General features: G+C 52.6%; 6 protein-coding genes across 6 annotated transcripts; 3 read left to right on the top strand and 3 right to left on the bottom strand.

The window, feature by feature from the left end:
- Positions 1 to 281: 281 nt before the first annotated feature.
- erg-3 (Delta(14)-sterol reductase) lies at positions 282 to 1,894 on the bottom strand (the record flags this gene model as incomplete). Its single annotated transcript, XM_014688311.1, has 3 exons — positions 282 to 1,384; positions 1,464 to 1,771; positions 1,848 to 1,894. 3 exons carry the CDS (start codon positions 1,892 to 1,894, stop codon positions 282 to 284), a joined length of 1,458 nt encoding a protein of 485 aa, XP_014543797.1.
- Positions 1,895 to 2,681: 787 nt separating this feature from the next.
- G6M90_00g110610 (uncharacterized protein) lies at positions 2,682 to 4,165 on the top strand (the record flags this gene model as incomplete). The annotated part of the gene is made up of 4 exons (XM_066131812.1): positions 2,682 to 2,949; positions 3,379 to 3,680; positions 3,739 to 3,910; positions 3,972 to 4,165. 4 exons carry the CDS (start codon positions 2,682 to 2,684, stop codon positions 4,163 to 4,165), a joined length of 936 nt encoding a protein of 311 aa, XP_065987908.1.
- Positions 4,166 to 4,964: 799 nt separating this feature from the next.
- Positions 4,965 to 6,819, top strand: G6M90_00g110600 (uncharacterized protein; the record flags this gene model as incomplete). The annotated part of the gene is made up of 3 exons (XM_014688313.1): positions 4,965 to 5,353; positions 5,429 to 5,970; positions 6,035 to 6,819. The coding sequence occupies 3 exons, from the start codon at positions 4,965 to 4,967 to the stop codon at positions 6,817 to 6,819; spliced, it is 1,716 nt and encodes a 571-aa protein (XP_014543799.1).
- A 1,722-nt stretch (positions 6,820 to 8,541) lies between these two features.
- Positions 8,542 to 10,458, top strand: MFS2_4 (MFS siderochrome iron transporter 1; the record flags this gene model as incomplete). The annotated part of the gene is made up of 2 exons (XM_014688314.1): positions 8,542 to 8,846; positions 8,907 to 10,458. 2 exons carry the CDS (start codon positions 8,542 to 8,544, stop codon positions 10,456 to 10,458), a joined length of 1,857 nt encoding a protein of 618 aa, XP_014543800.1.
- Positions 10,459 to 10,827: 369 nt separating this feature from the next.
- G6M90_00g110580 (uncharacterized protein) lies at positions 10,828 to 11,254 on the bottom strand (the record flags this gene model as incomplete). The annotated part of the gene is made up of 2 exons (XM_014688315.1): positions 10,828 to 11,050; positions 11,169 to 11,254. The coding sequence occupies 2 exons, from the start codon at positions 11,252 to 11,254 to the stop codon at positions 10,828 to 10,830; spliced, it is 309 nt and encodes a 102-aa protein (XP_014543801.1).
- Positions 11,255 to 12,765: 1,511 nt separating this feature from the next.
- On the bottom strand, positions 12,766 to 13,842 carry axe-2 (Acetylxylan esterase 2; the record flags this gene model as incomplete). Its single annotated transcript, XM_014688316.1, has 3 exons — positions 12,766 to 13,182; positions 13,271 to 13,350; positions 13,407 to 13,842. 3 exons carry the CDS (start codon positions 13,840 to 13,842, stop codon positions 12,766 to 12,768), a joined length of 933 nt encoding a protein of 310 aa, XP_014543802.1.
- Between the last annotated feature and the right edge of the window lie 1,095 nt (positions 13,843 to 14,937).

Here is a 14,937-nt window from a genome sequence, read left to right as displayed (position 1 = left end):
CCTCGGGGCAGCACCTCGATTTATATGTCCATGTCTGGTTCAAATGTTGCTGGTGGACAAGCCGGGGCGTCACGGCCCAAGTCCGCCGCGGCGGGGCGCTGGTGTCCGCCGAAGGCGCAACATGGCGTTGCTTGGGCTGACATGGTTACAACTTAAAGTATTGACATATGTACAATTGATGGCTGCCAACATGTGTCCCCCTTTCCCCTATTCACATACAATATACATATACACATCTCTGTTTTCCCCTCGCCTCTACTCCCTAACCGCCGTGTGTCGGTTCAGTACACGCCCGGCACGATCCGCCACTTGACCTGCTTCTTGTACTTGTCCCAGTCGGCGCCGTACTTGTCGCCGCATGCCGCATCGTCTCGGCGCTCGCGGTGGACAAGCAGGACGGCAAAGTACAGCGCGTACAAGTACGTATACACCATCCCCCATCCCCGCGCCGCCCCCTGCGTCACCTCTCGGCCGTCCGCCATGGCAGAGCCTCCCGCGCCGGCGTTGGCCACGGCACTGCCGGCAGGCAACACCACGTAGCCAGCGATGCCCGTGGGCAGCGTGAATGGAGAGGCTTGCAACCAGTCGCCAAAGTAGTTGATGTGGCGCGCCACACCCCACCAGCCAGACGTGAGAAGGCGAGTGCCGCGCTTGGTCTGTATGTACGACATGCGCGCCACTCGCGGGTCGTCTGGGGACCGTCGAAAGAGGGCCTTTTGGTTGTTGGCCGCGCGGAAGATGAACAGGCCAATGGCAAAGGCGGCGCCGATTGCTGCGATTCCCGCCGCGCCCAGGTCGACGGGGTGCATGGACAGGTACCGGCATTGCGTCGAGTACAAGAAGGGCACCCAGGCGATGTCTCCAAACGTGAGCATGAACCCCAGCCCATCCGTGGTAATGTCCATCATCCCGAGCAGGCCCGTCTCGGCATATTGCCCCTCAAGGACATAGTACATCTGCACCGCTGTGATGAACAGAATGCTGTTGGAAAGGGATCCGTAGTTGCGGTACTGCTTCGCGACAAAGGCAAGGTCGAGAAGAGCCCATCCCGTCAGGCCGGGCCGCATTTCAAGCCACGCCTTTAAGTCAATCTCGCCAAAGAAGGGGAGGGTGACGCGGGGGTTCAGTTCGCGACCAATGTAGAAGTCGTAGATGACGCTTCCAGTGCGCCCCCCTCGAGCTAGTTCTCGCAGGTGCTTGTTGCCAGGCTTGACGGCAAAGCTTTTAATGTACACAAAAGCCGAGATGGCGTACGCAAGCATGATGCTGGCCGTCAGTAGCTGCAGGTAGTTGCTGTCGATAAAAGTCCAGACGGCAAAGTCTGCGCCGTAAATGTAGGTCCCCGCGGCACATGCGGCTAGTTGCACCACCGTAGATGAGAATGCTAACGAGGCCCGTCGAGTCAGCACGGCTCTTGTGGCCATTTCCCGAGTTTTGCCGTCTCCCAAAATCTGCAAACGTACCGTTGAACCGATATTTCAGGGGTCGACCCGACTCTCTCAACTTGGTGCCGTATACCTCGGTGGCCGGGAGCATGCGGTAGAGGAGCAGGCTGAGAAGATAGTAGGCCAGCATCCAGCCGGTTGCTTTCCAGCTTGCGAAGCCGGCGAGGCCATTTTCCGGCCACGGAACCTGGGATTTGAGCACCTCCCATGAGAGCGTTTGCGGGCTTAATAGTGCGGGTGCAGGACAGCCAGTCATGTCATTGCAAGTGAAGAAGAAGGCATACAGCAGAGCTGGCAGACCAAAAACGATGGCAGTGGCACCTAATCTGGATTCAAACGTTGGCCGTGGTCAGCTTCGTCTCAAACAGGGGGGCAGAGAATAGGAGAAGGAGTGAGTCTTACGGCCCGCCAAACTCGTACTTTGGCTTTTCTGGCGCAGATTTAGCCATGCTCTGCGGGAATTCGAGATTTCAATGGACCAAGAAAAGTTCGAAAAAAAAAAAAGGCAGACCGAATAATTGAAGAGCATGTCAGCTTTATTCATCCTGGCAGGATTTGATAACTCCAGATTCGGACCCACACCGACGTTCCTCACCCCATCCGGAGTCCGGGGACCCGACGGCGCCCGAGTGGATACATGCAAGTCCAAGGTCCAAGTGTAAAAACGAGTATCCATGGGCACCCTTGGTGAAAATTACGGATATCCACGGGTACCCGTAAAAGCAAATGTGTAAAAAAGGAATAAACCGTAGGCATCTATAAATTCAAATAGGTACATGTAAGAATATGTGTTTATTTAAGACTTGGGGGATTTATCAAGAAGTCAAAAATATTTAAAGTTATTATTTCGGTGTCGCGGCCTAGAAGGCCCCGTTTTTTCCCCATGCGGCCGCCTTGCCATCTTGAGCTCTTCCAGCTTAACCCAAGACCCAATCCCCCCAAACGTCAACCAGACTAACTGCGGTACACAAAGCACCGAGAGTCTGGCTGGAGACCTGCCAGAGGTTCCTCCACTTTTGCAGTGTAGCTGCACATGTCGCGGCAAGTGCAAAACAAAGAAGCAGGAAATCAATTAAAACAAGTAGTCACGGTGGCAGTTCGCTCCAAGTTGACGCTCTGATTGGTGTAAATATTCATTAGTCATCCAAACCGAGAAGACGTCTGCATGAGCATCCATTTTCGTCAACACTGCCAAATCCACGCACGGGAATCTAATTTGGCACCCGAATCCTTTCCATGGCACCCTTGTTGAAATGGGCAAGAGGTCTTCTCCGCCGCTCCCCGTTGCGCCCTTTACAGTTTCCCGCAACGGGCTTTGAGGTAATCCCCGAAACTGAGCTGCTCGAGGAAGAAAACTACAAGGAGTTCAAGGCCGGCACTTACTGTCCAGTGAACATCGGCGATGTATATGCCTCAAATACGTACCAGGTCCTTGGTAAGCTTGGGTTTGGATCAACGTCAACAGTTTGGCTCGCCCGTAACCTGCAGTATGTCGACGGCACGCGTACGCGTTGACGGTTGGTAAATACTGGCCAACGCCAAAATTAGTAATCGCGGATATTTTGCCTTGAAAGTGTTTAAGCGAAACCATTACGACACGTGCAAAAATGAGTTTCAAATGTAAGACTCTATAGAGAAGGCGAATCCTTCTCATCCCGGACATGGACATGTCAGAACTGCCGTGGGTATGATTACCATGGAGCGGCAAGGCCAATGCTATCCGTGTGTCGTTCAACCGCCGATGTGGGATAGCTGGAAAGACCTTCTTTACCGAAATCCAAGTGGCCGGTTCTCTGTAGCACTTCTAAAGGGAGGACTTCGACATCTTCTGCTGGCTCTAGACTATCTACACACAGAGTGTAGACTCGTCCATACAGGTATATTCTACGGATCTTGTGCATAGGGATACAAGTTTCTAACATGAGAGTGGTAGATATTAAAGCAGATAATATACTTCATGCAATCGCTGATAAAGGAATCCTCGAGTCCTTCGTCAAGGACGAGATGGAATCACCCTCTCCGCGCAAATTCGTCAACAACACCCCTATTTACATGTCTAGACGGTTCGGCCTGCCTAGGGAGTTTGGTAGGATCGTGCTCAGTGACTTTGGAGAGGTGGTGAAGGGAGATGTGAAACGAAACCACAACGCGCAACCGGACGTTTATAGGTCACCTGAAGTGATGCTCAAGGCTGCATGGAGCTACCCGATCGATGTGTGGAACGTAGGGGCCATGGTCTGTCTCTCCATACACGAGTGCTTGGAGTTCATGTGTTTACTGACTGGCTCCATAGATCTGGGATGTATTTGAGGGTGGCCACTTATTCCACGGCCTGGATCCCTGCCCAGAAAAGGGCTACTACACAACCAGGGCGCATCTTGCCGAAATTATCGGGCTTCTTGGTCCACCGCCCCTGGATCTTCTCCGGCGGGGGACCCGAAGCAGAGAGTTTTTTTCGGAAGACGGTGGGTTTTTGGCCATTTGCGGGTTATGGAGCGTCAGACTAATGCTGTCTTTTGAACACAGGCCAATGGATTGCGGATTGCCCTATTCCTCAGGGCAACAGCCTGGAAAAGGCGGAGCTTGTTCTCGCCGGGAGGAACAAGGAAATGTTCCTGAATTTTATAAAGGGGATGCTGACGTGGCGGCCGGAGGACCGCAAAACCCCAAAACAGCTGCTTGACGACCCTTGGCTACAATCTTGGGAGATATCCGATTAGAGACTCGAAAAAGGGCCTAGAGAAAAAAGCCTGCACAATTCAGAAATCAGAGGGTTGAAAGATGCCAGGAAAGCTGATTTGGATGACGTGACTGCCAAAGGCTTGAAAGACGTCGTGTGTGGGCCTCCAGAGGCCCTTGACGTGATTAATCCGTCACCTGCGAGCTATGGAAGCTGCTCTTTTACTGGATGAGGATGAAACGGCTCCTAGGATCCTAAACCTTCTCTACAATAGCATTGCTACTGCTTACGACGAAGTTATCGCCTTGTTGTAGTGGATCAGTCGTTCCTCTCCTCTGTGGATACCCTCTCCATTGGCAGACGGTTGCCTAAATGTTATAAATGGCCCTCGTATACCGATGCACCCATCCATCTTGATACAATCTGCAGCCTGTGTTTTTTTCACATGACTGATACCAAGCTGTTGTGTGAGCTCGGATTTTGGACAAGCTTTGGATTATAGCCATGGGCGTTGTCCAAGTTGTTAGTCGTTTTGATAGCACCAACTCTACCATAGCCACGTAATGCACTACAAGTATATTGCTGTAATACGTTAAATACCAGTGAATTTAGTGAATTACCGCCAGAAACTAGTAAAAGCCGTCTCACGACAGCGTCAGCTAATGATTACACGAAAGTAAGATATAGTTTATGCCGGTGACACACACGGTAAACTTAAACATGGACGCACAATATATAGTAACGAGGTCTGAAATCTCTTTTATTTTGCTATTTTAAAATACGTCTTGTCCAGTCCGTGGCGTCACAAATATTCGCTCTGTACCATGTTTCGCGTTGCCATGGATGTGGCGACCGAGCCCGTGCAGGTCGACTCCAGACAGCCATCATCAATCACAAAGACCTCTTCGTGGACCTCACTGCCAGCGGAAATACGCCAAAAGATACTAAGCCAGGTGAGCTTGTCCGCCTCTGGGAGGGGACACAAGGGCCTGGGCTCCCCAAAGGTGGCTCGATTCACTGCAGTCTGCCGGGAGTGGCAGGTCTTCTTTGAGACGTGCACATTTCGGCGTCTTGTGCTTAACCCCGACTCTCTCGGCGAGTTTGACGCAATCGTCAGACGACACGACGCTCGTTTGGGGTATATCCGAAAACTCTGGCTTCGGGTTCAGCTCCCGAGGTACGAGTGTCCCGATTGTGATGAGACGGAGGACGAGGCAACGCAGCGCTGGTATGTTGGGCAGCCACATCTCCTACTCTGATACTGGTGTCAATACTTGGGTGCTAACCAAGTCGACCCTTGCAGCAACAACAAGATATTCACAACGTGTATTCGGTCCCTGCTGGGAACCCTCAAGCTCTGGGATCCCGTGAGACATGGGGGAGAGGGACTGGCGCTGATGTTGTCTGCTTCCTCGCCCAGCGATTCAGAGCATCGGTTTAAGCGATGCGAAATCAGGGACGATTATCCATTTCACTACACCGAAGACCTGTATTCTGCACCTGGCATGGCTTTTTTTCACCGGGTCAACATCGCGGGTTTGTTCAGCCGTTATTTTCATCGCGACCGCCTTCCGCCATGGGGCGATCAACATCTCAAAAGGGTGCAGGGAACTCCGCTCCGCTTGGAACGACAAAGGGGTGAGCGCGGCCGCTTCATCAGTCCATGCAAGAGTTTTCCTGCCGTGCCCATAGTCAGAAGCCTGGTCATGCGTAGACAGTTTCGCAGGGATATTCACGTAAGGGCCTTGTCTTGGCTACTCGCTCGAAGCTTTGTGGCATTGGAGTGGTTGCACTTGGAGAGGACTGTTTCCCTGGAGCCCCAGGAGGAAATTTCCTTCCATCAAGGTATGAAGACGCGGACCAGTCGTTACGGCGAGTATCTGGCGAAGCTAACAGGCTTTTTTCTCAGGCTTCCAACTGCACCTGCTGCCCTCCCTGCCGAAAACACTGCGCCGACTCTCCTTTACGCGGTGGAAAATCCCCAAGACTGAGCGCTACTATGATGTCGAGCAAGTGGGATCTAGAATTCCTCCCCATGACCAAGACTTCCTGCCTCGGGAGATGGCAAGGCTCTCTCAACGACTACAGCAGCTCTGCCCGCCATGGCAGATGGACACCGCTGCCTTTCTTCGGTCCCTCGTTCAACTGAGGGAATCACCAGGGATGCTTGAAAGCTCCCTAAAACACGTAATCCTGCGTTGTTTGCTCCCAAGCTCCCAAGAAAGCAGAGAAAATTTCGAATCGCTGGCACTCCTCGCAGCCAATGCGGCTCTGTCGCTTCCCCAACTGCAAGTCATGGAGCTATGGGGTACCTGTCTTGACGGAGCTGAAAGCAGGGCCTACATCTTCCAGTACGCTCGCCAAGACCGTCGAGCCAGTATCGTCTGGAGGAGCTGTCAAGAGGCCATGGTGGCTCGGGCGCGGATTCTCCGCCGCTGGACCGACGTGGCCCAGAAACACTCGTATTCGACTCTCGCGTACAAGTTTGTCCCCTTTGCCGAGACCAATGCGGAGATTTTCTGGTCTGATGGAGCCTGTGTATATCAGCATCTACTGCTCAAAGATTTATTGTTTGATCCAATTACGCGGGTCATCGTGGAGAACGAGCCTTATCAATGGCGTGGTTTATCGAGGCAAGGTGATGATGCTCTGGAGAATCTCGGAACTCCAAATTTGTTGGGTGGCCATTTATGAAGAATATCCCTGGACCGGATACCAGCCTCGCGTCACTGCAAGCGGATCTCATTGCTCGGGATGCTGAAATCAATGCCTATCTCGAGCAGGATTATGGGCAGCACAGCGTTGCGATATATCCATTTGCCCTACTGATGAGGCCTTTCTGTTGTTGACGTCTGGGAAGAGTCAAGGCAGATCCGCCTACCATTCTTAATTTGGTTTCCAAGATTCTTTCGTAGGTCTCCTGCAGGGGCGAGCAGCTAAGAGGCACCCAAGTCTGGGAATTGCCAATGGCTGCTATACATGCTTTTACTTGGAGCGCAGTGCCGCAAACATTTCGCGCCACGATCTGCGAGCACATTAGCACGGGAATATTGCAAACGCCGGGGATAAGGTTGTTCTTGCCGTCACACTCTCCCCATAGAACCTTTCAACTTCTCTTGCGAGCTTGCTTGTCGTCTGTAGCGTGAAACCCCGTCTCATCAGCGTTCACCAGACACAATGTCCAGTCGTGGACTTCCTAGAGTGTCTCCCTCGTGTGCGCGCTCTTGGGCAGGATAGTCGAACTGGTTCTCACCTCTGGTATACCACGTGTATGCTCGCAATACGCTCACCCACCCCGTGGACGAATCTAGACGCCTTGTACCCAGTCCATCGTTGGCGGCCTGTCGGCTGGATTTTCTTAAATCAGAAAGCCATCGCCTTCACCGATCGTTTATCCCCAGCACCGCAGAACGATCCACATGTTGTGCATGGCCAAGAAACCGGCCGATCACCGCTCTTGGCTGGCCTGCCCGTACGAGAGATGAACAAAAAAGTTGGACTTTTCAATGCGCAGTCTAGTGGTCTAGAATCTGCTTTCACCAAAGTCATTTCTTTGGTGTGTGTGTGTGTGTGTGTCTGCGGGTTCTGCGGCTCGACATCGACATGATCGAAAACATGCCACGGGAAACGCCCATGGTATGACTATGACTCCTCGAATCGGGCCATGTAGTAAGCACCACCCATCACTCGCAACTTGGGGCAATCACGATTCACGAGTGAGGAGGCAAGCTGCATAATCGCAACACCTACCCTACCCGCAAAGTGTAGAAATGGGTAGTACAGAGACATCTTGTCCATTCACCACCATCAACTCGTGACGTCGGGGTGGGAACGGCCAAGGGTGGCAATGCTGGTCCTGCAACTACAAGGGTCGTAGTGGTGGCGCGGAAAATATTAAACATTGAAGCTTCTCGGTCTGTTTCCGGGATGACCTGAGTCCATGTTTTCAGCTCGTCCAGATCAGATAAGGCGAAGGCAAGAAATGACGTCCCCATTCCGTTGTCTGGCGAACTACATGTGCAGATGATGGCTTATATTTTTACGTTTAGCGTATCGCGCTATTAATCTTGGCTTACTATTCGTAATTTTTTTAATATAAAAATACTTAAATATATATAATATAATATGCAGAGCGACGCTAGGAAGGTCTAATACCGGGCATGCAAGGTCTAGAACGAGCAATATCGCCGCCTGCGCTGACTGGTGCCAAGAGTCAAGGCAGTCTTGGCCATGGTTCCAACTGTGGGCAATCCGGACCAGTCGTCTTGGCTTCAGAAGCAAAGTGTCAACTGGTCGAAAAAAAAGAGGAATCCTTGAAAGTGCATGTGGGAGAGAGATTTTCTGCTGTGGGCTTTTGCCACGCGACAGAGGGGCAGGCAAGGGTGGTCATGAAGAAGCCTTAAAATATGCATGTCCATGCCGCCTCGCGCGTCGGTGATGGACGACGACAAGCGCAGCGCCTCTTCTTGCATCGTCGAAACCGGCGCCATGTTCTTTCTGCCCAAGATCTTTGCTCGTGCCGACGACGAGCCCCCCGCGTCCGGGGCGGCGTTTGCGTCCCCCAACGACAAGAATGTTGCCGACGGAAACAATGCGACGACCGTGGCGAGGACGGACTCAAGCCGCGATGATGCCTCTGTCGAAGCCCAGGCTGGTGTTTTGGAGATGGAGGCCATCTCCAAAGTATGGAGCAGAAACCACATCATCATAGCATACGTCTTGTTAGTATACCCATCAACGACATGAAAAGTGCAAAACAGGGGCTGACGCCGCCGTCACAGCATCTGGATCATCTACTTCATGGACTCGATGCACTCGAGCATGTCCTTCACGCTCACGGCCTACGTCACCAGCTCCTTTCGGCAGCACGGGCTCACGGCAACCACCAACGTCTTTGCAAACTTGATCGGAGGTCTCTTCCGGCTGCCGCTGGCCAAGATCCTCGACATCTGGGGCCGGCCGCAGGGCTTCGCACTGGTCGTCTTGTTCTTGGTCATCGGCCTAGTCATGATGGCCGCCTGCCAAAACGTCGAGACGTATGCCGCCGCACAGGTCTTTTACTGGATCGGGTTCAACGGCATCGCGTACACGCTGCAGGTCTTCATTGCCGATACCTCGGAACTGAAGAACCGAGCCTTCTTCTTCGCCTTGACGACGTCGCCGTTTCTCATCACAACGTGGGCAAGTGGCCCGGCGGCCAGCAGCTTCCTCACCGGCGCCGGCTGGAGATGGGCCTTTGGGACCTTTTGCATCGTCGTCCCCGTGGTGTGCTCCCCGATCCTCGTGCTCTTTCTGTACAACCATTTCAAGGCCAAGAAGATGGGTGCGCTGCCGGCGAGACAGCCTTCCGGAAGGACCCCCCTCCAGAGTATAAAGCACTACGCGATTCAGTTTGATGTTGTTGGGCTGCTGCTGGCCGCGGCCGGCATGGCGCTGTTCCTGCTGCCCTTCAACATCTACCAGTTCCAGGCTGAGCAGTGGGGGTCCCCCATGATCATTGCCATGCTTGTTGTCGGCGTTGTCCTTCTCGTCGTCTTTGCCCTCTACGAGAAGTACGTGGCGCCCGTGCAGTTCATCCCGTACCAGCTGCTGGTGGACAGGACCGTCATGGGCGCTTGCGTTTTGGGCGCGATTGGCTTCATCAGCTTTTACATCTGGAACGGCTTCTTCTCGTCCTTTCTCCAGGTGGTTGTCGGCCTGACGCTGACGGAAGCGACATATGTCGGGCGAACGTACAACATGGGAAGCTGCTTCTGGGCCCTGGTTGTCGGTGTCATTATTCGGTGGAGCGGCCGGTTTAAATGGCTGGCGTTTTACTTTGGCGTGCCGCTGATGATACTGGGAATTGCCCTCATGATTCAGTTCCGCCAGCCTGGCGTCGACGTTGGCTACGTCGTCATGTGCCAGGTCTTCATCGCCGTGGCGGGCGGCACTCTTGTCATTTGCGAGCAGATGGCCGTCATGGCTGCTGTCTCTCACCAGAACGTTGCGGTTGCGCTGGCAATGCTATCCATGTTTACTAGCATTGGGGGAGCCATCGGGTCCAGCGTTTCTGGAGCCATTTGGAATGGCATTTTCCCCCGTAAGGTGGCCGAATATCTGCCTCCGGATACTAAAGACCAGGCGGCCCTCATTGTTGGAAATTTGTCCAAGCAGCTGGAGTATCCGTGGGGGAGCCCGGCACGCGAGGCCATCATGGCTGCGTATGGAGATGCTCAGAGGGTTATGCTGAGTTCGGCAACTGCCTTTGTGTGCTTGAGTATAGTTGCTGTGGCGGTATGGCGCGATATCAAGGTCAAGGACTTCAACAAGGTGAAGCAAACCGATGCATAATTGAAGATGGCGACTTCCAACATGTTGAACCAAGTCTAATGATGCCGTTCATGTTTTACACTTGGGTATGGCGGCTCTAAATAACCAAATTGGGTACTAGGCTATTACGCTTTATATTATAAAATATTAATATATACTTTCTAATAAGTTCATATATTTGTATATATTAGTATATATTTTTGGAGGAATAACGTAACGTTTATGAATTAGCAATTTATTAATAGCAGCTCGCATCGCAATAAAAGTCCATGTCTGGCGCTCCCTCGAATTTACAAGAACTCCCAGTAAGCGGTTTCCCTGCATGGCGCCAGTACCAGAGGCTCAGGTGACCTACCAAAGGCAAATTGTCAAACTTCAACATCCCAGCCCCTATACTACATTCTCGGAGCCATGATGAGTACCCTTGACTACCACCGGCTTGGCCGTGGTGAACTTGGCAATGTCGCCAAAGACAGCTTCAGAGTTCTTTCCCGTCGATGCAGCCTCCCACGCAGCCAGCGATTCAAACTTCAAGATGGCTTGTATCTGATAAATCTGGTCTGGGGCGAACTGGGTAATCTCCCAGCTCTTCAGGCCCTCTCCTTTCCAAGAACTATACATGCGAAACCAAATGGTGAGTTCTGGACGCTGCGATGGGTGGTGCAAACAGATGCGGGTAACCGAGGTTGCGAAGCGCTTGCTCGGTGTCATAAAGAGGACCTGTCACTTACGCAGATACGAGGGGCATGTGGGTTTGCATGTAATACTTGATGTCGAAGTCGTGCCCCGACGGGTACAAGATGGTGATGGAAGCCATTGGTTATGTGTTGTGTGGATAACGAAGGGGGGTTCAAAGGTGTTGAGAAGCTATCATGTTGTGTCAGTCGTTGGGACCTGGGCAGTCTGCTTGAGAGCCCAATCTATTGATATTCCCTTGACCCCGTTTTCTGACATAATCATGCTGCAGAAACAGTCCAGTCAATGGCATCGATGCATGTCGTCGGAGCTTTTTCGCCCGGCATGCGGCATAATAGAGCGGCATCTTACCCCGCTCCTCGGCATCGATAAGAGAATACCCTCATCTCATCAGTTGATCAAGCCGTTCGTATTGTTAGATGAAGCGCCTTTCTTTGAGCTGACCATCTTTATGTAGTATCGTGCTCTTCATCGAGCAATTAGAGTGCCCAATTTCGCTCCTGGGTATACAAACCGTGACCGTATGGCACTGTGTGGTCCCTCTCGTCCTCGTCAGTCTACGACTCGAGTATAGCCTTGTCTCACACGAGCTCTATGCAGAGCTTTCTTTTGAATACCTCGGTAGCTAATATCTAACATCGATGTCGCCTCTAGTACATTGTACATTCATTCATCTTCCCCGCTCCAAAAATCGGACATGATGCGGCAACATCAGCAAACGGACACAGATAATCGGTACGTCCCTTGACACCCTTGCCAGTCACTGTTCACAATCGACCGGCGCCGTTTTCGCATAACTCCAATGTCCTGGGCGGAGCATTTCATTTTCACACCTGTCGCGGCCAAGCCCCAGGAATGAGATCCCTGGCGCCTCCACCACGGACTCACGGAGTGCACTGCATTCTAACTAGTAACGATGCCCGTCGGCCAAACACAAGTCAGATCTGCCCCCGTACGTGCACAAATATTCGCAAAAGGGTGTACAATGAGTAGTGATTCACTGTGAAAAGCTGCTAACATCTAAGGACCTACGAGAAGCGAGCTGGCGATCAACCGTCTCCGCGCCTGCTCTGCAAGTTGAAAACCGAGAGACGTCGTGTACCGCCCGCTGAGAGCTGAACTGGCAACATTTGGCTATGTAGAGTAACCAATACTATTGAAAGATACGTATCGAGTATAAATTCGGACGCGGGGCCCATCGTCATCCGACGTGAGTTGGACGACTACCAATAATAAAGGGGGGTGAGACACTGGGTTTGTCCGCGTCACACAAACAAGCGAGAGGTATTGAAGCCCACGGCTGATCACGGACGGCAAGATGAATTGCGCGCCCTCTTTCTCCGGACTGGGTGGCCAATTTATTGCGGGCAGAAAGAATCACAATTTTAACGCCCGGCCGTGACATGGTAGCGACAGAGTTTTGATCCATTAGTTTTGCTCAGTACCGCTCACATCATAATTACGAACATTACCCAACCCCATGGCTTGTTGTGCAGGCCAGGTACAAAAAAAAGGTGGCATCGAAACCGTTACAGCATATCCTGCCCATCTCCCCCTCGTCTTTTTGAATCTATTGTCTTTTTTATATAAGGCCTTTGTCACAGAAAATTAAATATTTCTTCACACGGCGCCCTATAGCATTTGAAACATGGCCATGAGGGCCAATGGCAAGGCAACATAGAGACCCTTGCTAGCCACCTCCAAGCCAGCAGCGGCTCCAGGAGAGGGAGTCGTTGAGGGAGCAGCACCACCGGAGGAGGTGGAAGAGCCCGTGGGCCTAGCAGTCGTCGCAGTCGAATTGCCGCCAGTAGGAGCAGAAATGCCAGTGGGAGTAGAAGTACCGGTAGGGACGCTGGTCGAGTTGCCGCCGCTCTTGCCATTGTACTTGTCGACGATGAACTGGACGATTTCGGGGCCGTAATTGCTAAAGTACTGGCCATGGACAGCCGTGTCTTCTCCTAAGTCGCAGTACACATCGCCGGTGTCGCACCAAGATGCGATTTTGCTGGCATATTTCTCGCAACTGGCGCTGTTATTGCGGGGAAATAGCTAAAGATGGCTGGTTAGAGCACTGTCTGGCGCATAGTTCTCCTCCTGAATCATAGTTGAAGTGGCGGATTGCAGATATGTAACTTACCCCGTTCTTTTTGCTAGTGCCCCTATCATAAGAGACATTGGCAATGTGGGTAGGGTCACCAAACAGAGCAACAGCGACAACTGTCCAAGTCCAACAATAAGCAATTGGCCACACAAGGAGTGATGGATGAACATACCATTATCAACGGCACTGGAAGAAATAGCATCGGTGGTCGTGAATCCCGCCTCGTCGGTTCCGCAGAGAGTATCCAAGGAGACCTGGGCACCCTGGGAGTAACCAAGAATGGCAACCTTGCCATCGGGGCAGCTCTTGTGGTAGTCCTCGAGGAGCTCAGTCAGGTTCTTGGTGCCATTGCCGACGGAGGAAGGGTATGGCGGACTTGCGAGAGTCGCTGGGTATTGGAGGCCGACTATCTTGCTGCCCTTGACCTGCTCGGCAACCTTTTTGCCAAGCAAGGTGCCGGCAACACCAATACCTTGCTCCTCACCAGTACCACGGACACTGATGATGTAGAGACCTGAGGCGCAACCCTTGGCATCATCGCCAGGATCGGTGGCTGGGATTGTTGCGCGGGCAGCGAGCAGGGCAACGGGGGCTAGAATGTGCTTCATCGTGAACGAATTCAAAAGGAATTGTTGATGATTTGTTGCGAGACCTGGGATATGATTGGGGAGCCTTGGTGTCGTATGTATGTATCCCAGCAGCTTTGCCCTCAATTCACTTCAGAGTAAAGGAGCGAGTCGAAGGAGGGGGGAAGTGAAGGAGGAGAGAGGGCAGGCCATAAATGGGGTGGACCTAGATCCTCAAAAAGGGATTGACATGAGAGCTTCATGGCCGGCCAGGATGAGCGACGTAAGCTGGGCATGCCGGGAAGCGTAACAACTCGTTTCAAGTCCGAGTTCGACTAGCTCCAAATCCTAGAGCCCACGCCGGCCAGTTCGGGATGGGCTTAAGGGTCAACTGTACGAGTCGAGTTGTCTAGCCCGTTCTGTGCAGGCTCCTCGGGGATGCCCTGAGTAGCGTGTGCAGTGGCGGGTTGCGGGCTGCGGGTTTAGCGCCATCTGCTCCACCAGCTCCGTCTGCATGCAAGTGTGGCCAAAAAGCGCCGCCCCGTTGTTGGCATTTCGTCTTGTCGTGATCTAGAAGGCAATTGGAGGTGCGGCCTCAGGAACTGCATGCCGTGCGACACATTAGCAATCTCTCAAGATTAGAAATGACGAACTGGACAACTCTTACTTCACTTCATATCGATGGACCATGTGTCAGAACGGAGTGAGACGCGGGATATGCGACCGGTAGGTTGGCCGTCGGTTGGTTTGACAGTTCCATGCTCCCCAGCGTCACGCAAGATCCCCCATCCCAGACCCCAGCCAGGAACGGAGAGAACAGGGGTCAAGATGGAACGGATGCCACTCTGGCGGTCGCTTCCCAAAATGGCGCCACAAATCGAAGGTCTTTGGAGCCTGGCACCAAGGTCGAATTGTACAATAACAACGACATCTGAATTCCCTGCTGATGACGGCCAGGTCCTGCCTGCAAGACGAAGAAGACGAACTATTGCAAGGGAGCCAGATGAGAGGAAATGAGTTCACAAATGACGGCCATGGGCACAGGGCGTCGAACTCGCGGGGAAGGCGCATTGCCGTTCTTGCCGATGTGTATCATTTTCCGTTGACTGCCCTACGGATGCTTACTTCGGGGTACAA

The sequence above is a fragment of the Metarhizium brunneum genome, chromosome 7 (assembly GCF_013426205.1).
Source record: "Metarhizium brunneum chromosome 7, complete sequence".
Taxonomy (NCBI): domain Eukaryota; kingdom Fungi; phylum Ascomycota; class Sordariomycetes; order Hypocreales; family Clavicipitaceae; genus Metarhizium; species Metarhizium brunneum.
Note: the sequence above shows the minus strand (reverse complement) of the source record. Positions and strands in the feature narration are given on the sequence as shown.